Below are 21,366 nucleotides of genomic sequence, written 5' to 3'. Positions count from 1 at the left end.
AGGAAGAGGAAAACCAAAACTACTAGGGAATGCTATAAAGGAAAACGAGGAGACCGCAGGTAATCACTAGGTAACCGCTAAAAAGCACCAGCTCTTGCGCAACTCATTGAAAACTGCGGTTAAGTGATCCCTATGCTCCTCTTCAAACTTTGAGTAGACAATCATGTCATCAAAGAAGGTACCCACGAAATTTCTCTGTAGTCTAAATATTTGTCCATCATTCTATTGAACGTGGCAGGAGCATTTGTGAGACCGAATGGCATGACAAGAAACTCTCAGAGACTAAATGTTGTCCTGAACGCAGTCTTATGGACATCTTCTGGCCTAATGCGTATCTGGTGGTACCCACTCTTTAGGTCTATCCTTGTAAACAGTGATGCTCCCTCAAGCCGATCAAGGATGTCATCTATCCTCGGTATGGAGAACCTATTATTGATGGTATTATTATTCAAGGCGCGATAGTCAATGCACATGCACCATGAACCATCCTTCTTCTGCACTAGGAGTACAGGCGAACAAAAAGGGGATGAACTCGGCTGAATCAGCCCCTGCTCTAAAAGCTCGTTGACCTAATCTCTTTCTGTTGAGCTGCACTAACCCTGTACGGTGGTCTATTCGGTGGACTAGAACCTGGCACAAGATCTATGGTATGATCCTCAGTTCTCTCAGGAGGTAACTCCCCTCGCAAAGAGTCTGAAAAACAATCACTGAAACCACTCAGAAAAGTTGACCTATCTTTATCTAAGGTAGACAAATTAGATATAACTTCAGGTACTTCTTTTGCAAAGATCAAGTATGCAGAAAGATGATTCTTTATTACAAATGAAATAGCAAAAGTAAAAACAACTGCAACAGACTCGTCTTTAAGCTTTACATCAAGGATGTGAGTCTTTCCCATAGTTACCCGGAACGCGGAACGGGAACGGCGACGGGATCCCCGCGGAACGGGGGAACGGCTAGGGGTCCGGAACAGGAACGGCGCGGAACGGGAGGTATAAAAAACACCCAAATAGTGCATTTTTTAGCTCCTTGTGTTTAAATACAAGGAGTATTAGAGTGCTTTGACTTTAATACTCACAAAAAACTCATTTTGAAGACCATTCAACCTTGCTATGACTAGATGATGAGAGAGAGAGAGAGACTCGAGAGAGTGAGAGGGAGAGGGAGACATTTGAGAGAGTGGGAGGGAGAGGAAGAGAGCTTGAAGGCCTAAAGCCTTGAGCCTTGAGAAAGAGAGTCTTGAGAGGGAGAGATCTTGAGAGTGTGAGAGGGAGAGAGCTTGAGCCTTGAGGATTAGCTTGTGGAGAGAAAGGGGGAGGGGGTGCATTTTATGAGTCCTTGAGGCCTTGCACACTTCAAAAAGAAGCCCAAACATTTACTTCAATTTTTCAATTTTTACCAAATTTGTTTGTAGCCATTGGCCGTTCCAAGGGAATTCCGGAACGTTCCGGGGCTTTCCGGAACGTTCCGGAACAGCCGTTCCGGTTTGCACTGGCCACCCGAAACGTCAGACGTTCCGGGACGTTTCGGAACGTTCGAGAAGGGAACTGCCCCCCGGAACGCCGGAACGGGGGCTAGGGGGCGTTCCCTGGTAACTATGGTCTTTCCTCTATGTACAAGGGTAATCTTTTTGTTGTAAGTATCCACCATAGCATGCAACCTGTAACACCATGGGTTACCGAATAACACATCACAGCCCTCAAGTGGCATAATATGAAACTCTTTCGCATCCACACAGCTCTGAATGTGCAAAGGAAGCTTCCCCAAAATGGGAGTAAGGAATGACCTGGGCATGCCAAACCTGCTTCACCTGTCATACCAATCTCCTCTGCACGAATGCCCAACTTGATGCCAATTCTAGTGATATGAAATTTGCACGGGCTCTTGGATCAAAGAAAAGCAGCACTATTTAGTCTCTAACTTTGCCCCAAGCTATACACAGTTCCATGGCATCTATGTTTGGCTGGTCACCAACCAAATCTGAGACAAGTCCTGCACTAGGCTTTGGCTTCTTTCCTTTATGCTATGACTTGTCATCCTTATCCTGTGACTTCTTTTGTGGGCATTCATTAGCAAAATGTCCCTCCTCTTCACAAATGTAGCATTTTTTGGCCTCTCTTAGAGCTTTCCTTTCTTCAAAAGATTTGCCAGAAGAATACCTCTTTTGATCTAGACTGCTTCTTAAACGTGTCAGCTTCATCAGTGGAGGGGTTCTTTGTGGGAGGTACATTGTCTTGGTTGAAAACAGTTTACCTTGGGACCCTTTCTTGTAGCTATTAAATCCAATAAATTTCCCTTCAACAGATTGCTCGCCACTCTCGCATTCTCAATCAAATGAGCCATATTCATGACAGCAGTCTTTGTGCAGTAGTCCCTGATTTTCTTGGGCAATCCGAAACAGTTATTCTTAATCTGTTCTGACAATGGCACAAACCTATAGGAGGTTACTCGCAGCGTGCGGCCCATAACTGTTTATTGTACTCTTCCAGATTCGCACACTGTTTAGCATTCAACTCGTGCCATTCTCTCATCACATCCACTTCAAAAGTGTTGTATGAAGGTCAAAGCCTTCAGTTGATCCCCAGTTCCCCTGAAAGTTTCAAACTTCACTCCTTGCCCACTTTCCTTGTAATCCTTAGGCTGACTCAAAGGGGTCACTTTGTCATAAACAGGTGCCTACATAGTGGTGCTCCACGATTGTCCATTCTAACACTCGCATCACCTGTTTTACATGTCATATCTACATTTTGGGCAAATGACTGCGAAAAACCAGCCATACCCAATTCTGTTCCAGGCATTTGAAATTGACCATAGGCACCCTGAAAACCTGGTTAAGGCACTTACGTTCCATACATAGGGTTACCCATGCCTGTTTGCATTGTCCCAAACACGTTCCCTGGTTATTACCTGTGGGAGGTCCAGCCATGGCTTGAAACATTGAGCCACTGTCACAAATTGTTGACATATCAAAGCCTTGAAGAATGGAGCCAACTTGCAGATCCCGGTCGAGGGGCCTAAATCCTAAGAAGAACAAGTAACAGAAGAAGAAGTCCTACCAACTTATGGGGACCCTGTCCAATGGGGCCCCAGTGACATAAAGGAATTAAAATAAAGCACGACCCACACACACACACACCAAGACTTGCGCAAAAACTGGGACGTGGTAGCTGTACAGACACTCCGTTGACTGTTGAAGTGGCAGTTGTACGGAATTCCATGATTTACGCTGACAGCTTTTTGGCATTGCTTTTGGACCAGAAGCTTTTGAGTTTGAAGGCTTTTCATGTAAACTGCTTTTGGGGCCTAGGGCCTTTAAATATGAGGCCATGGGCTCATTCTTTGGCATGCTTCAAGGAAAAGGTGCAAAGTCTCGAGTACCGGCTTGTACTGTGTTGATGCAATATAAAGAAATACCGAAAGGGGCGCCAAGGTTTGGGGCCAATACTCTCTGGGGTGGAATTCCGCACTTCGTGTCGCGTGTCGTCTCTTTCTCCCAGTTCAGTTGTTATTGAAGTGCTAAAAGTCTGTTCAATCTATTCTTTTCTATTGGCACGTGGTGCCCGTCTTGTGACGGTGGTATCAGAGCTCCTTTGAGCTCATGGCCCGGACCTTTTTAGGTTATTTACGAAGGGAGTATTAAGAAGTCTGAGCAGTTCTCACTCTCAGCACCTCCAAACGACGCAAGCTACGGTCTGGGGGGCGTTTGGTTATCAAAGGCCTCTATATCTCATGGCCCGGACCTTTTTAGGTTATTTGCGGGAGGAGTGATGAGGGAGTCGTTGAACAGCTCATGGCCCAGACCGAGATGGTTATTTGCAGGGGGGGTGTTCATCGGCACCTTTATGTTTCTATCTTGTAACATGCATATGTGAGCACTTGTGTTGCATTGTGATGTGCCATCTGCTGAATGTTCCTGATTGGATGAGATTGCATGGGTATGTAATTTTAGTGCATCAAAACACCTGTGGAAGATTAGTGCGGTCTGGGTGTGATGGCTAATTTTACTACGCCGAATATCAAGAGTTCCGATCTGGACGAAAAGAGAAGCCAACTCCTTGATCAAAAGAGCGGAAAGGAGAAGCAACCTCCTTAACAACAAAAAGAGCAAATTGATTGTCCCTCGGAATGAACCGCTAACTTGAGTTGTTTTGCAGATATGCTGTAATCGCGGAAGATTACTTTCTTTCAAGAAGGGGGGGGGACGTCACAAAATGTTGACGTGTCAAACTCCTCAAGAATGGAGCCAACTTGCAGATCTCGGCCGAGGGGCCTAAACCCTAAGAAGAACAAGTAACAAAAGAAGAAGTCCTACCAACTTATGGGGACCCTATCCGATGGGGCCCCAGTGACATAAAGGAATTAAAATAAAGCAGGGCCCACACACACACGCACCAAGACTTGCACAAAAACTGATGACGTGGCAACTGTACAGACGCTCCGGATTTTCCGCTGATTACTGACATGGCAGTTGTATAAAATTCCGTGATTTACGCTGGCAACTTTTTGGTATTGCTTTTGGACCAAAAACTTTTGAGTTTGAAGGCTTTTCATGTAAACTACTTTTGGGGCCTAGAGCCTTTAAATATGAGGCCATGGGCTCATTCTCTAGCATGCTTCCTGGAGAAGGTGCAGAGTCTGGAGTACCGGCTTGTATTGTGTTGATGCAATATAAAAAAATACCGAAAGGGGCGCCAAGCTTTGGGGCCAATACTCTCTGGGGTGGAATTCCGCCACTCCGTGTCGCGTGTCGCCTCTCTCTCTCAGTTCAATTGTTATTGAAGTGCTAAAAGTCTGTTCGGTCTGTTCTTTTCTATTGGCACGTGGTGTGCCCGTCTTGTGACAGCCACCTCCAAAACAACCAAGATATATAGTAGGTAACGGAAGGGTTTGACGCATGGCCTGCTCATTACTCCCTTGACCATTCACAAATGGTTCCTGTCCAGGTAAAGCAAATTGCCTTGAATCAATGGACACAGTTGGTTGCTCAACCACATGTTTCCCTCTAGCATCACGAGTCCTCTGTGCATTGGAAATCTCCTTTTCCTGCAACGGCTCAGTCATGCCCTGTATCGGAGCCTGTAAATCCTATGTAAGAGCCTGCAAGAACTCCTGCATCCTTGGTTGTTAGCCAACTGCTAAAACATTTCCATGCAACTACGCAGTTGAGCTCTGAACAACCTATCCTCTTCTTGAAGAGTTGAAGGAACTTTCTCTGTGCCATGTGAGGAAGATCCCTCTTCAAGTACTTGGTCTCTCTTCTCTACCATAACAACAAGCTCTATGTTGCTTTCACCCACAACAATCCACGCTGCACTTTTTGGAGAAAAAGTGACCATCCCGTCGATCAACCATATAACCGGCTTGTACACCTGTAGAGGGTGGTACTAATTCAATTACCTGTTAACTTTACACAGAGCACTGGGATGAAAAGAGAACACGGATGCATCCAATGCCTAGAGTGTCACTGCGCACACGAGACCGACACCTTGTAGGCCCCAAAGACTGGCACCCCTTCCGGTGTTTCTTTATTCAATTGAAAATAGACGATCCGAACACGTAGATCAAAGTCTCACAAAGCCGTCTAAACCTGGCAAGGGCTGAAATTGCAGGTTTTTGGCCCAATTTTGGTAACATAACGACGGCAAAACCCCGATAGGTTGAAAGCACATGTCCAGGATGGATTCCCTCGCAATTTAGAAGCAATCTGGTGAGCTGTAATAGAATTTCAACGTGTTGTAATTCCTTGTTTTGCCATTGTTGGGTGCCCAAAACCCTGTACACGCATCCCAAGGCTTTCCTGGGGCTCCTCCGGTGTCTCCTTGCACTTTTAAGTGCGAAACCCTAAACCTGCAGAAAAACACAACAGGATCGTTTTTAGTGGAGCGAACACATCTAAGCGTGTCCCAAGGGCTCCCGCACGCAATGGGACAGTTCCCCTGTAATTTGGACGAATTCTCACACAGAAAACTCTCCAAATTCACAATCTTTCACGATGGAACTGTGCGTACCTGTGAAGGATTAGCAGTTAGCTAATCCGGTTCCTGTTCAGAAGGCTCTTGCCTTGGCAAACGCGCATAAAACCTTCAGAGCTGTACATAATCATCTAAGTAGCCCAACTAGTGGGGCATTACTATATGTGCAAAGGGGAGAGAGAGATGCATGAGTGAAACCGGCTCGTAGGGCGGTAGGCGTTGGCTTTCACCCGAAATTCTTTACTTTAGACACACACACAGAGCATTTTGCAAAGAGAACCTGCGACAGGAATTAACACTTGAACACACACACGGCTCGGAAGCTAGAATGCTCCGAGCAGACGCCGACAACCTGTAGGCCCCAAAATTGGCGCCCCTTTCGGTATTTCTTTATTCTTTAGGAGGGTAAATTACAAGGTAAGGTCCTGGGAATCCTTCACGTGTATCCACCTAGATACCATTTGATTTGGCCAAATTTCGGTAACATAACAGCCCCAAAACTTGCGCGGAACCAATTCCCCTGCTAGAACTCACTTGCACTGGCGTATACCCTCTGATTCCTGTCCAAAAACAGTAAATTCAGCACACTGTATTTACTGGTTTTTGCCCTATTTTCAGCCCCAAACAGTCCCCTAACTGTCCTCTGCCCAGTGGGGCACGATTCCCAATGGTCCTGGCGTCCGTATGGCTGAAAAACAGTAAAATTACAGCGCATACACAGCGCTGATTTTGCACCTGTATGGTGAGGTTATGACCCTCACTAGTGCCTGCTTTGGAGCAGTAGCTAGCTACCCCTGTTCCTGCTCAAGGAGGCTCTTGCCTCAGCACAAAAGCATGAACCCACACAACTGTACATCAGTCAAATGAATAGCCCTCTTGTGGGGCATCACATAACTGCACGTAGGGGAGAGAGAGAGCAGTGTGTAGTGTGCAGGGCATCACTCCTAGCACCACACTGTACATGAGAGGGAAAGGAAGCACTCCATAGCTCTTAACCTGTGACAAACTGCAAATGAAGGCCTCTCCCAGCTTAAAAATCAACGCCCATTTTTCTGTAGGAGGAAAGTTCACGAAAATGTGACACTTGGCGCATTTACAAGCATTTTCCCATTTCGGGTTCGCCGCTTAAAAATATCCTGACCGGTTGCCCAGTTGACTTCGCGGCAGAGTTGTAAAATGTTCCCCTAGTCATACCGGGGGTAATGACGCGAATACATTTCACGGCCCAAAATAGCAGTTCCCTAAATTTTAGGAGATGCTTCCGTTGGGCTCCCACTGGTCTTCTGACCATCTATCCTCATTGGGACCGCATCCAAAAGTGCAATGTGGCCCAACTGTCGGATACTTTTTGTTGGTAGTCCCACCTTGACTTTACGCCTTAATTGAGTTCACTTCCTAGTATCCACCAACTTGCTAAGTGCGACGGGGGGACCTATATGATCTTGCTCTGAGCCTAGACATCCTCTTACCATACGAATTCCAGTGCCAACCACTTCCCGTCTGCGGGTGAAACTACCGTTCACATTGGCCATACAATGTCCGACCGTTTGCTACTTCAAAAAGAGGGTCTCAAAACAAATAAAATAAACCCCATTGGAAAGAAACCAACAACCAAGGTTAGCAATTGCCACATCTTTGTGACATGGTTAATAACTACCACGTCCTCGTGACATACCCCCCTCTTGAAATCGCAAACGTCCTCGATTGCATACCATAAATACACGCCACTGATGATCTTGTGCTATTAACACTCTTTTATCATCGCATGTATCCGCAAGAAAGGTCGTAACATACATAGATACAAATGACTTAATGAGGCCTTCATACTTTTGCCATTTCCATCTATGGCACTGAACTCATATGTACATTTGATGTACTAGCTCTATCATTACCCCTCCTTTGCACACGTTGGGTTGGGGCATAAGTAGGCTGTAACCCAAAGGCTTCAAGGTAAAGCTGCAATACATTTGGTGACTCTGACAGTTCATGCTCTTCCATCCACTTTGCATCCATAGGCGGATAGTTCTTGAACTTCACCAAATAGTGTCTTGCAACTTGTCCTTTAACTTTTCTGTCCTTATGTGCCAAAACTTGCTCAGGTACCAGGATCTCATCAAGTTCCTCAACTTCTGGCTGATCCTCAACTGGCATATCTTCTGGCACATCACCCACGAAGGGTCTTAGAAGACTCACGTGAAACGCATTATGAATCTTCCATGCATCAGGCAATTTCAGCTTGTAAGCCACATCGCTGATCTTGTTAAGCACTTGAAAAGGCCCATAGTAACGCATGCTGAGCTTAGGAAACAACCGTTCCTTGCCCTTCATCTTCTTTAACCTTGCCTTTTCGAACCTTAACAGAACCTAGTCACCAGGTGATAGAAGCAATTCACGACGGTGACGATCAGCAGCCTTTTTCTGCTTTGCCTGAGTCTTCTCCAAGGCAAGTTTAATCTTCTTATACATCTCATCCATGTTCTCAACATATCGATCTACCTCAAAGATCTTGTCCTTTGTATGCAAAATGGGAGGAACCTTTTTGCCGCCTTCAACAATCTCAAAAGGTGCTTTGCCAGTAGACGAATGCACCGTATTATTGTACGCATACTCAAGCATAGGCAAATATTGTTCCCACGTGCCCTTATTATCTGACACGTAGCATTTCAGCAGATCTAAGACAGTAGAATTAGCCTCTTCTGGTTGTCCATCAGTTTGTGGATGAAACGAAGACGAAAACTTGAGCGTAGTGCTCATGTTCTCAAACAATCCTCTCCAGAACAAACTGGTCATGCGAGGATCACGATCACTGATAATCGATTGTGGCATACCATGGTACTTAAACACATTGTACATGAACAAGCGTGCCATCTGATCAGATTTTATCTTGTTCCTGACAGGGATAAAATGGGCCTGCTTGCTGAACCTGCAGATAATGGTCCATATACCATCATTCCCTCTTGGCGTTCTTGGAAGATCAAAGATAAAGTCCATAGCAATGCTTTCCCATGGCTTATCCGGAATCGGCAGTGGTTGTAACAACCCTGGTGCCTTTTGCCTGTCAAACTTGACCTTTTGGCAAACCATGCATGCTCGCACAAAGGCATCCACATCTCTCCTCAAGGTAGGCCAATAGAAGAACGTCTCTACCGCTTTAACTGTTGCATCAATGCCACGATGCCTTGCATACGGTGGGACATGACTCTCTTCCATGACCTTATGTCGCAGTGGCCTAGTGACACAAAGTCTGCCATGCATCATCATAAAACCATCTCTGAGGAGGTAGTGCTCGTGATGTTGCCCCTCTTGTAATTGTTCAAAGATCCTTGCAAAGTCTTCATCAGCAATATATTGTTCCTTCATGTCATCTAACTCATGATGATAAGGAATTGACACAGCTGAAATTTGTGGCTTTCTTGATAACGCATCAGCCACAACATTCTTCTTGCCTTCCACATGCATAATCTGGAAGTGGAACATGGAAAGAATGTTTTCCCATCACATATGCTTTCGGATAACTTTGACTGTGTCAAGAAGTATCGCAAGGTCTGATGATCTGTTTGGACAACAAAATCAGCACCTAAGAGGTAGTGCTTCCAACTAGAAAGCGCATGAATCACGGCCAAGAGCTCTTTCTCATAGACTTGCATAGTCCTCTCTGGCCCTTGCAAAATTCGGCTTTCATAAGCTACTACCCGTCCGTCTTGCATTAGCACTGCTCCAATGCTACTGCCACACGCGTCACACTGGACCACAAATGACTTCCTGAGATCTGGCAAAACAATAACTGGATCTGAAGTCAACTTTTCCTTTAAGAGACTAAAAGCTGAAATCTCTTTTTGGGTCCATCTGAAAGTGACCTCTTTCTTTTGCAATGCGTGAAGAGGCGATCTTATCTCTGCAAAATTTCTGATAAACCTTCTATAGTAGGAACACAATCCCAAGAAGCTTCTGACATCGTGCACAGTCTTCAAGTCTGGCCATGTCTTGATAGCTTCGACCTTTGCGGGATCCATTCTAACACCATCCTTTGAGACTATGTGGCCCAGAAAGTGGATCTCTTCGAGGAAGAATTCACTTTTCTAAGGATTGACAAGTAACCTGTGACTGCGCTGCTCTTCGAACACAATGGTCAAGTGACGCCTATGCTCCTCTTCATTCTTCGAATACACTATCATGTCATCAAAGAACGTTCCAACAAACTGTTGATGCGAGCGGAAAATCCGGTCCATCATTCTGTTGAACGTGGCAGGAGCATTTGTTAGCCCAAACGGCATCACTAGAAACTCATAAAGACCAAATGTCGTTCTAAACGCAGTCTTGTGCACATCCTCTAGCCTTATACGAATCTGATGGTACCCACTCTTAAGGTCTATCCTGCTGAAAATTGCAGCACCCTCTAAACGATCGAGAATATCATCAATGCGAGGAATAGGAAACCTATTCTTGATGGTATGCTTATTCAACGCACGGTAATCAATACACATGCGCCATGAGCCATCCTTCTTCTGCACTAGGAGCACTGGGGAGCAAAAGGGTGAAGAACTAGGCTGAATCAGCCCCTTCTCTAATAACCCCTCAACCTGGCCCATAATCTCTTTCTGCTGCGCCGCACTAACCCTGTAGGGAGGTCTATTTGGTGGGCTACACCCTGGCACCAAATCTATCCGATGGTCCTCAGGTCTCTCTCGCGGCAATTGCGACGGTAATGAATCAGAAAAACAATCACTAAACTTTTGCAAAAATGCTGACCTTTCTTTATCTAACACAGATAAATTTGACTGATCACTATCTAAGACATCACGGGCAAAAATCAAGTACACAGAAAGATGATTCTTTATTACAGAAGTGATAGCAGAAGCAGATACAATAGGGACTGACTCTCCTTTAAGCTTTACATCCAAGATGTGAGTTTTGCCCCTATGTTGTACAGTGATCTTTTTGTTGTAGGCATCCAAGACTCCATGCACTCGGAACATCCACGGATCCCCAACAAGGCGTCACAACCTTCCAACGGCATGATGTAAAACTCTTCAGTGTCCACATACGACTGAATATACAGACGCAGTTTTCCAATGATGGGAGTAACACACTCTGAGTGGCCAGGACATGCCAACCCTGCCTCTGCTATGTACCCCATCTCTTCAGCTCTGATGCCCAGCTTCATAGCTAACTCTAGTGAGATGAAGTTGACTTTGGCACCTGGATCAAAAAAGATGAGTGCCATCTGATCCCTAACTTTACCCCATGCCTTGCATAACTCACTGGCATCTGTGCTGGGCCTGTCACCCACCATGTCTGGCACTAAACCTAACGTGGGTTTTGGCTTCTTGCCTTTCTAGTCTTCTTTATCCTCTGAGTCAGCTGGCCTTTTCCTTTGTGGACAATTGATAGAAAAGTGACCAGGTTGCTCGCATATAAAGCATTTGTTCTCAACCATTAGGACCTTCTTTTCCTCGAGCGACTTGCGCACAAAAGGCTTCCTTTTTTGTTTCTTTGCCTGCGCTCCAGAAGTCCCGGCTGAATCCTTGTCTTTGGTGGCCTTTTCTGACCCGTGTGACGCATCAGGAGTCGTTTTCACAAAGGGCTTCTTCGCTGAATTTTTCTTTTGCTGCCCTCCTTTGTCACTGCTCGGAAATCCACTATCCTCTCCTTTCAACAAGGCAAGACCAGTGTTCGCAACTTCCATAAGCTGAGTAAGGGTAGCCACTCTGTTCTTTGTACAGTAATCGCGAAGCCCTTTAGGCAGCCCACAACAGTACTTCTCTATCTGCTCGGTCAATGGCACAAATCTGTAGGAGGTCAGTGAGAGTAATGCTTTACAAAACCTCCTATTGTACTCCAGCAAGCTCTTGCACGAAGCTGCAGTAAGCTGGTGCCAATCTGTCAGGACGTCGGCTTCAAATTCATTTGACAGCCAAGCGGATGCCTGCCTTGCATTAACAATGTCGTCCACCATGTAAGCGCATTGTCCTTTAAGAAAGTGGCAGCTTTCTTGACCTTCGAGGCCTCTGTAAAATTCTCTCCCGCATAAGCTGTATCAAACTGCTGGAGGAAAGTGAGTGCCTTTGTCTTATCCTCGAAACCACTGAAGGTACTAAACTTTACCGCTACACCACCTTCTTTGTAAGCCTTCGGCTTCTGTAGTGCCCCCAAGTTGTCATATGGAATGGTCTGCAACATGGGCACTGTACTAGGCATGATCGGCACGTGTTGGCCATTCACATTTTGCGTCAGAGGTGCGATATCTAGCTGCTGTCCAGAAAAACCAGCCATGCCAAAATGACCCTGTGGCACCCCAAACTGGCCGTGGTTGCTCTGAAAACCCTGCTGCATGCCGATACTACCATACATGGGGTTTGGCATGATGCCTTGCATACCCCCGAACACTGTTCCTGGCATGTACGGCTGACTTCCAAGCGCATAACCAGCCATACTTTGGAACACTGATCCACCCCCGAAATACCCAGGATGTACCGTGGGTGGTGGAAAAACTGAGTGCATAGCCTGGTATCCAGCTCCCTGTCCATTCAAGACAGCATGCTGGCTCTGAAAGGTGGCGGGCTGAACTGGCATAACCTGTGGAATAGGCGTTCTAGCCACCTGTTCAAGCACGGGAGGAACCTGCTTTGGAGCCCCCGACTCCGCAACATGCAAATGTTCCCTTTCCTCTTGCGCCACATGAAGTACCTAGGCTTGAGCATCAACAAACTCCGTACGCAGCGTAGGTTGCCTATTTTGTTGTTGCACTGGTGGCGCTTGCAAGAATTCCATAAACCTCGGATTCTGCACTAGCTGCGAAAAGACATTCACCGCGGCAACTAACTGAGTCTTGAACGCATCATCCTCAAGTTGCCCTGTCATAAAGCCCTGTACTACTGGAGGGACATTCACGTTGACAGGAGGTACAGACTGACGTGGCCGTGAGCTCTCGCCAATCTCAAAAACCATAGGAATCTCCTGCCTGTCCTTTGAAGAGGAACCCTCTTCCATAATTCCCTTCCCCTTGTCGGCCATAGTGTAATCCCCGTGTTCCTGCACTGTGTGTCTTTACCCTGAACAATCCAGGCTCACTCTTTAAGGAAAAAGTGATTGATGTTCTGGCAACAGAACCATGAAACCGGCCCGTAGGGCGGTAGGCGTTGGCTTTCACCCGAAATTCTTTACTTTAGACACACACACAGAACATTTTGCAAAGAGAACCTGCGACGGGAATTAACACTTGGAACACACACACGGCTCGGAAGCTAGAATGCTCCGAGCACACGCCGACAACCTGTAGGCCCCAAAATTGGCGCCCCTTTATCTTTGAAACTCAATACCCGCCCTGAAAACTCAACCAAACCAAACCCTTGCAAGTGTTGTGTGTGCGAGTGTAAGAGGGTGTATGAGTGTGTGTGGGTCAGAGAGGGTGTGTGAGTATGTGTAGCGTGTGTGAGTGTGGATGACAATGTATGTATGAGTATGAATTACATATTGCAGCCAAGGAGAGGAGCCAGATTGATCAAAGGCAGGATTCTAGGTTGGCCATGCAACGAGAGGTTGTAAGACGCTGTGTTTTTCAACAGGTGTATCATCTTAGAACCTGTATCTGGAAACAATTGTCGAGGATGGACACCAACAAGGCAATGGAGACAAATCTTAGTTGCTCATTGGCAAATGAGACCAGAAACTCTTCAAGGAACACTTAAGGGTTTGATAATGATGAGGCTCCGCAGTAGTTTATAAAGAAGAAATTCAAAAGCTGTGTCAACTTTGAAGAGCACCTCTCAAGGGTTTGATGATGATGAAGTTTGGCAGGAGTAAATGGAGAAAAAGATCCCAATGTTACCTACTTTTCTGAGAATCAAAAGCTGGACTAAAGTGTCCAGACAGTTGAGATGAAGGCTGCATTAAATAGCTACACCCTCACTGAGATGTTTTGGAAGATGTACAGAAGAGGCAAGTGGGACCAATTGAATGCATGGATTTTCCTCATTCATCTTCTTGAATTGCAATCCCACAAGAAAAAGTGCTTCTTACTTTTTGTAGTTATGGGTCGTTTTGGCCTTGCGAAGACCTTTCTACCAACGCTTGGAAAAACCAGGTGAACACTCAAAACTCACCATGTCCATCTTGATTACGAAGACAAGCTCCATAAGAATCAATCGACACACCAAACTCTCTTAATTTTGTAATTGCCTCAAGCCGAAAGTTGTGACCTCCACAATTGGAGATGAAAGCTGCTGCAAGCACTGTTTTGTTCTTTTTCTTTGGAGGAGCCATCAAATCATACTCAGCCCAAGAAAAGTATCCTACAGGTACATCAGAAGCAAGACTTGTTGTCATGACCACAGTAATCCCTTTCCTGCAGCAAAAGAAAAGACAGCATAAACAAGGGGTTTTACATCCAGCCACAGAAGCATTTGAAAATTTAAAAGACATTCAAATACCCATGCGCATTTTCTATGTTGTTCTCCGGATAATATTGGGCAGACTCCATAGATCGCACAATAGACTCTATGCCAGGGTCATTGCTCAATCCAAAAATGGCATCAGCTTTATTTGCACCCTCTAGGGCAACGGAGCCTTGAAATTCACAGTCAATAGCACAATCACTCCATCCCTGTACAAAGAAAATTTATTGCACCATAAAAATACACACCTTGGACACGACAAAAAACGATACATATACCTAAAAATCCAAAAAACTCACTCAGTGGAAAGGCAATCCCTTGAATTGTGAGGTAGTCATACCAACACAACTCAACAGAACGGAGCAAGTAGATACAATTTCAAGAGTAGAACTGAAACATTTAACGGAATCTTGATAGTTTCTGAAACTCTACTGAAAAAATTTGCAACCCTGAAGTCCATTTGATCATATCATAAATAGAGGTAGCCTTAATGATCTGACAAACCCTAATGTGGGAATGAGGAAATTTAGACACAAAGCTCTTGAAGATAGCATGCATGTCACATGTGCCCGTGTAGCAGATAGCATTTAGGCCCATGTCTAGCTACAAATGTGTACTACTGTTCACTAAGCAAAGTGAAGTCTTCCTCCTCGCTTCATATTCCTTTTGTTGCAAACATGCTAAACTCAAAACTCCTTCGCACATTTGATACAAAGGTTGACAAGCTACTCAAATATTATCCGAATGAAACTTTATGTTTCAAATGAGATGTCACAAGCTCAAGACTTCAATGAAAGTATATCAAGTCATGCAAGAATAATACAAGCTAAGAATCAGGAACCGACCTTCAATTCGCTTTGAGTTGCAAAATAAGTGGTATACGTGGATTGACACTAGAATCATCATAGTTAGGAGATGCCTCCACTATCTGGCTATTCTTGTAAAGGTACAAACCGAAATATGTCTGCATTATGTGGGATACATACTTTGGTTGTAACATATAAGAAATCATTGCTAGGTATTCAAAGCTATGTCTCTAGGGGATAGGAGCCTTAAATGACTACGAGCCAGCATCTAGGTTCTTCGTTCACATGTCCACCTTCAATAAGTTCCTGAAGCTTGCAATTCTATCAAGCAACACAAAGCCTGCTTGAAAGGTCACGTAAAAAGTGTCCAAGAGCCACGCATGGAATGGAACCTAGCCCATCATGCGAGTGCATACATCCTAGCATAGTATGCGTGCATAGAAGAGACAAGCATAAACTGTATGTCATAACTCCAATAAGTGTATTCACATATCCTGACACTAAGCTTGAAGAACAGCTACAAGAGCACAATCCTTTCCTAGAGGCCAGGGTGAAAAACCACTAGCATAGCCCTAAGCTTGTGCATATATGTGGAGTCTTGCATAGGAATGTCATGCCAAGGGTTGATAACTGTTAGCAATGTCATCTTCATAAGGAAGAGCACCGCAAGATGAAATGGCGTTGGAGCAGATTGAAGCGATAAGAGAGAACATGCAACCGGTCAGCACCACGTGCCAATGGGAACGACGAATAATACTCACTTTAATAGAACTAGGAACCACTGTAACAGGGAACGGGGGGAACACAGCCCAAACGTTATGAAATGGCGTTCCGGATGAGTCCCGTTGCCAAAACGGATTCGGAAACGGAACGCCGTTCCGAAACGGGGTGTAACTGGAACGGTGTTCCGGAACGCGGCGGAACGGTGAAACGCGGGGCGGAACGAGCAAAAGTAGGCATTTGGGAGCAGATTTGAGGTTGTTTGGGGAACTCATTTGGTGCAGTTTGAGGGGAGTTTTGGGGTTGTTTAGGAGTTTATTTAGGACTAAGCTGAATGGAGGTAATTCAAGCCTTACTTTAGTCGACCGTTCCGACCCTGTTCCCGTTCCGGACCCCCCTCCTCCTTCCCATTCCCGTCGCGTCCCGGACTCCTGTTCCCGTTCCGGGTAACTATGCTAGGAACAGAATTTAAAGAATACACCTGGAACACTTGAAGACTAGTTGACACGGAAGAGGCAGAGTTCTTCTTCAGAGAGTATTGGACCCTCACTAGGCACCTCTAGCAGCATTTCTTTATTTATTTACAAACTGTCGAGGTTACAAATGTCGAACTGCACACACACTTCCTTTAATTCTTCCACTAAGTTGCGATCTAACAATAATGGTGCCCCAAGCCTCACCAATTCCAAAAGCTCAAAAGCAACTTAAAATCAATGTTCTTTATACCAAGTGCTGAAAAGCACGTTTAATCATCTGATATCACTATCTCAGGCTCAAAAGCATAAAAATCATATGCTTCCTATAATTGACGCCAGAAAAGCATCTCCCAAAACAAACTAGCCACATTCTCGCTGACCCTACGCTGCCTTGGCACTATCCATACAATCCTGAGTCGGCGCAATTGGCGGGCCATGCCACATCATGACACCCCCCCCCCCCCCCCCCCCCCACACACGCACACACACAGTTAAAGAAGAGTAATCACCCTCGATTATGCCTGCAAAATAAACATAAAACCAATTCACTAACTCCAGGCAGACATGCCAATGACCACCCCCAAAAGATAGTACATTCTCAAAGCATGTATATGCACAAATCCAAGTCTACAATCACACAATTCACATGGAGCATTCATATCCTAAACTATCTAGTCATCTCACGCAGACCTCACTGATCATCTATTTAAGCATCTCAACCTTTTGGCACTCTTGATGCACTAGAACTTTCTTAAAATTTTCAGAATAACTACTTCCAGAAACGTAGTGCAATTCACCAATGAAATTTATGCAATGCACATTTCACAAGACAGAATTAATGCATTCACTGAACAAGAACACATATAGTGCCACATATACTATGCAGAGCCCGTCCGGGGACATGTGTCCAACCGCTCAGTAAAAACCGTCATAACGGGTCCTAGACAAGTGTCCAACTACCAAGTGGCGTCTAAGTAGAACGAGTCCAGGACTTAACTTATGTCCAACCGTTCAAAGGTGATGCTCGTACTGGGTCCTAGGCTCTGTCCAACCGTTATGCTAGGTTTGCGTATGAGTCCTGGACTCTAGTCCAAACACACAAATTACTTTTATGACCGGTTCTTGACTCGGCACCAACCGTTATACCAGGTCTAGACAAGACATAATGGGTCTCGTAAAACAAGTCCAAACAAGGTCAAACACGTTTAAACAACTTCCAATTAGATCCAAACAAGTTTACTCAATATCAAACAAGTTCATTGCCCATGTGGCACGCCCAGGTGGCAGCGTCTATGGAGACTGATATTGTGGTGCTCTCCATCTGGACTGCTCATGCGGCGTTGTCCTTGTGGCCTGATTCACACTGGCTAGCCATAGCATAGGTGCCCATATTGATATCTAGGGGCCTAGCAAGGCAACCCCTATGGCTGATTCCTCCTTACTTCATTTGTTCCTTACCCAAAAGTTACTCACTAGAACCAAGTATAACTGGAGGTTTGTAAAAAAATCCAAATCCCTTTAAATTTTCTGCCCAGGCTTTATCGGTTTGACCTCAAAAGAGAGTACCTACAAAACAAGCTCGATTAATGCATGCACTTCCTTGTACACATTCTACTCTGTGATTCCTACCCGTACACCACGAAAACCATGTGTCATAATCGCCCAAACCTACATGCCAACGTCATTGAATGCCGCTTAAACAACTCGAAAAATCATCTACACATTGTACGATTTGTTACGCAAAGAGGGTCATGCAAGGGCGTAGCTAGTCTAATGGAAATGTTCAAACCTACGGGTTTTGCAAACACACTCACACAAGGTGCCAATAGCAGATCCCCTTGGCTTTGGTGGTCTACCGGTTGGCTAGTAGTAGCACGTCCGCATGGCTCTCTGAGCCCATGTGCAGATGACATCCTAAGTGAGGCTAAGCCATGTTGCGGGCCAAATCCAAGGAGACTTACCTGTTCCTAGAAGGGGGGCAAGGAGAGGTCACCAAAGGCCATGAAGCTCATCAGAACTTTACTATACTGCCAAGCCATTACAGTGTTATCACATATAGCTTCACTTCTCCTCTACAATTAGCCATCCACATCACCTTCCACACCTAGCATGGAGCATACTACCATGGACAAGTGTTACACACTCACACACAAACACGCACATGTAATACTTGTAATATACAAAATACTGTGCATGTGTGTGTGTGTGTGTGTGTGTGTGTGTGTGTGTTCACAAGATTAAAAGAACTGTGTATCATCAAGAAACCAGGATAAACTGACCGATGTCTCTCCATGGCCAACCAGAATAGGGCGAGCAGAAAAATTTCGAGAATACAAAATTTGATCTTTTTGTTCAAGCCATGCTTCGCAAAAAGAAGGCTTGGGCAATAAATTTTCTGAGCTGTGAATGGATGCTTCTGTAAGAGGTTTGGCCTTCGACCCATCCTCCATAGGAGTCTCCCATATGCCACCAAAAAGCTCAAGGGCACGCGATAGGCGGTTAACACCCACTGCAGATCGGGTCAGCAGATCTGCCTGGAAGGAGAAAAAGACAAGAATAAGCAGCAGCCATGGAGCCCACCTGATTATGCTCCTTCTTCTACTACTGTTTGCTGCCGAGACTCTGAGAGCAGTGGACCCTTTCATGGAAATCTAGAGAGCATATCAAGCAAAGGTTGGCTGGCGTGTTTGCTTTCGTCTATCTAGCAAACACTTAAGACACTGGATTTCTTCCTCTCAGACCATTCTTTTTCCAAAGGCCTGATTGTCAAGTGGTTGCTTTTTCCTGCCTCAGAAATGATAATGCTGCTATTCAACCTTCAATTGCTACTCAATCTTCAATTGCATAGTCTCGCCATTGTCAACAAGCGCAAACTGCTCAGTGCAAAACCATGAGCAATTACACAATCGGTACCTGCTCAACAAATATGGAAGCTTCAAAATTATTTGCGAATCATCAATAACCAAGAAAGTAAGCCCTTGGGTAGAGATCTGGGATCCGGAAACTCCCTTATACAGAACTCAATTGTGTTCTTCTTTGCTATGTGTTTTAAGGACTCATGTCCGAGTCATGGGGAGGAGTAATGGGCAAGAGAGAGGAGGGGATTTGATGGGCCGTCGGCTTTCGTCAGTCTTCGCAGACCGACTCTGAGAGAAAAGTCCTATCTCTGAAAAACGTGAACTTTGCACTGATTTTGAATGTCTATCTATTATAATTTATTTATCTATATCTGTATTAATTTAAAATTTCTGGAAATGCTACGATGTTTAAACCTGTCGGGCGGGGACAAAGTTCAAACCAGTTTATTTAGCTACATGTGAGTGGGGGGGAGGGGAGCGGACGGGGGGGGGGGGGATTGTAACTCCGCCTCTTTTGGCAGAGTTATGGAGAGTAGAGAAAATTTTGGGTGATGTGGGCAGCAAGGTTAACCCCCGCACTGTGCGAAACGCCACTTAGCATTTAACTTCATAATTCTCTTCACTTTTTCCATAAGCCTAACGTACCTTATCTGGTAATAAATTGGTTGATACAACCCAAATGATCGTCTCAAATGGTCCTCTTGTTTATACTAATGTACTTTTTTCCTACACCTATTTTTGCCTAAGGCAACATGCACATGATGGTCAGAGAGACACAGAGGGAATTTCTTGATTGGGGGGGGGGGGGGGGGGGGGGGGGGGAGGGTGGGTTTGGAGAGAGAGAGAGAGAGAGAGAAGCAGTTGCCAAACTATGTTTATTTAAGCATGTGTGAATAGTTAAGCTCATGATGTTTTACTTAGTAAGTCTAAGGTGGTTTTATCGAATGAAGCCAATGGATTAAGTTGCTTGGCTCAATCCCAACCATCGATTGGAACTCGATCCAATGTTGATTGCTATGTTGATTGTTGCCAGTTGATCACGCAATTGCTTGCTTCCATCCGCTTTTTCTTGCTTTGCTCATGATGACCATCTCCTATGTTGATTGTTGCCAGTTGATCACACAATTGCTTGCTTCCATCCGCTTTTTCTTGCTCTGCTCGTGATGATCATCGCCAAGGCGCCATGGCCAAATTGCATGTCTAGGAGCCTCAGGCACATTCTTTTAATATTATCCCCACGATTTTTAGCACGCAAACAACAACGATGGGTTGAAAGCACTTGTCCCTCGTTTTGAAGGCCTACACAAAGCTAGAAGCAAATACCGACTATTCTCACAAAGTGTTAACAAAGATCATCATCATCAACCTCGACCGTAAGAGCCAAAAATACGAAACACTTGCCAAAAGCCTCAAAAGAATGGACTTCCTTCTAAAAGCAAGACCGCAGATAAGGAGAAACACAGGCTTCTTGTCCCTGGTGGCAAAGGGAGAATCAAACATCTACAAAAAGGAGCTTGAGCATGAGGCTAAGTTGAAAGAAGTGGAACAACATAGAAGCAGTGGTGATGGTAGGCAAGATAGCAGAAGAGAACATGATAGTCAACACAATGGCAAAAGTCAAAGAAGAGATGATGATGGAGATAGTAGTAGACACGATCGACACAATGATGGAAATCACAATAGACATGATCAAGATGAGAGAAGATATGAAAGACAAATAGACCATGTCAATAAAGATAAATATAGAAGGGTTCATAGCCACAGGAATGGTGATCAAAGGTCACAGAGAGCATGATAATAGTAGGGATAGATACAATGGATATACTCACAGTGATGATGATGAAGATCGGAGCAAGAGGGATTGAGATGATACAAACCCTAACTCTTTGAAAGGGGCATCAAGCACAAGAACTTCAATTCTTCAATGTTTACCTAGGTAGTGTTTCATGTGTCATGGATCATGGTTGCTTTGTGCAGCTTGCGGGCTTTCATGATCGGACGAAAGGGATTGTGCATGTGTCCCAAATTGCCACACATATGATTGCTGATGCAGCTGATGCAAAAGATGTTGTGAAGAGAGGTCAAGAGGTATGGGTTAGGGTTGTTTTCATGACTGGGAATAAAATTAGTCTTTCCATGAG

General features: G+C 45.0%; 1 protein-coding gene across 2 annotated transcripts in view; it reads right to left on the bottom strand.

The window, feature by feature from the left end:
• LOC147439661 (glycoprotein 3-alpha-L-fucosyltransferase FUT11-like) overlaps positions 1-19,559 on the bottom strand; it is a 32,109-nt gene extending 12,550 nt beyond the window's left edge. The window contains exons 1-3 of one of the 2 annotated variants that reach the window (XM_086485482.1): positions 18,647-19,559; positions 14,402-14,574; positions 14,075-14,316 (exon numbers count right to left, since the gene is read on the bottom strand). In XM_086485482.1, coding sequence (XP_086341608.1) covers positions 14,075-14,316; positions 14,402-14,574; positions 18,647-19,012 — 781 coding nt within the window. In that variant the 5' untranslated portion in view covers positions 19,013-19,559. The remainder of the gene's footprint in view (positions 1-14,074; positions 14,317-14,401; positions 14,575-18,646) is intronic. The other variant, XM_086485483.1, reaches the window with a different exon arrangement.
• Positions 19,560-21,366: the final 1,807 nt, after the last annotated feature.

The sequence above is a fragment of the Adiantum capillus-veneris genome, chromosome 16 (assembly GCF_014529385.1).
Source record: "Adiantum capillus-veneris isolate H3 chromosome 16, ASM1452938v2, whole genome shotgun sequence".
NCBI lineage: Eukaryota > Viridiplantae > Streptophyta > Polypodiopsida > Polypodiales > Pteridaceae > Adiantum > Adiantum capillus-veneris.
The sequence above is the reverse complement of the archived record's forward strand: the minus strand, read 5'-3'. Positions and strand labels throughout refer to the sequence as shown.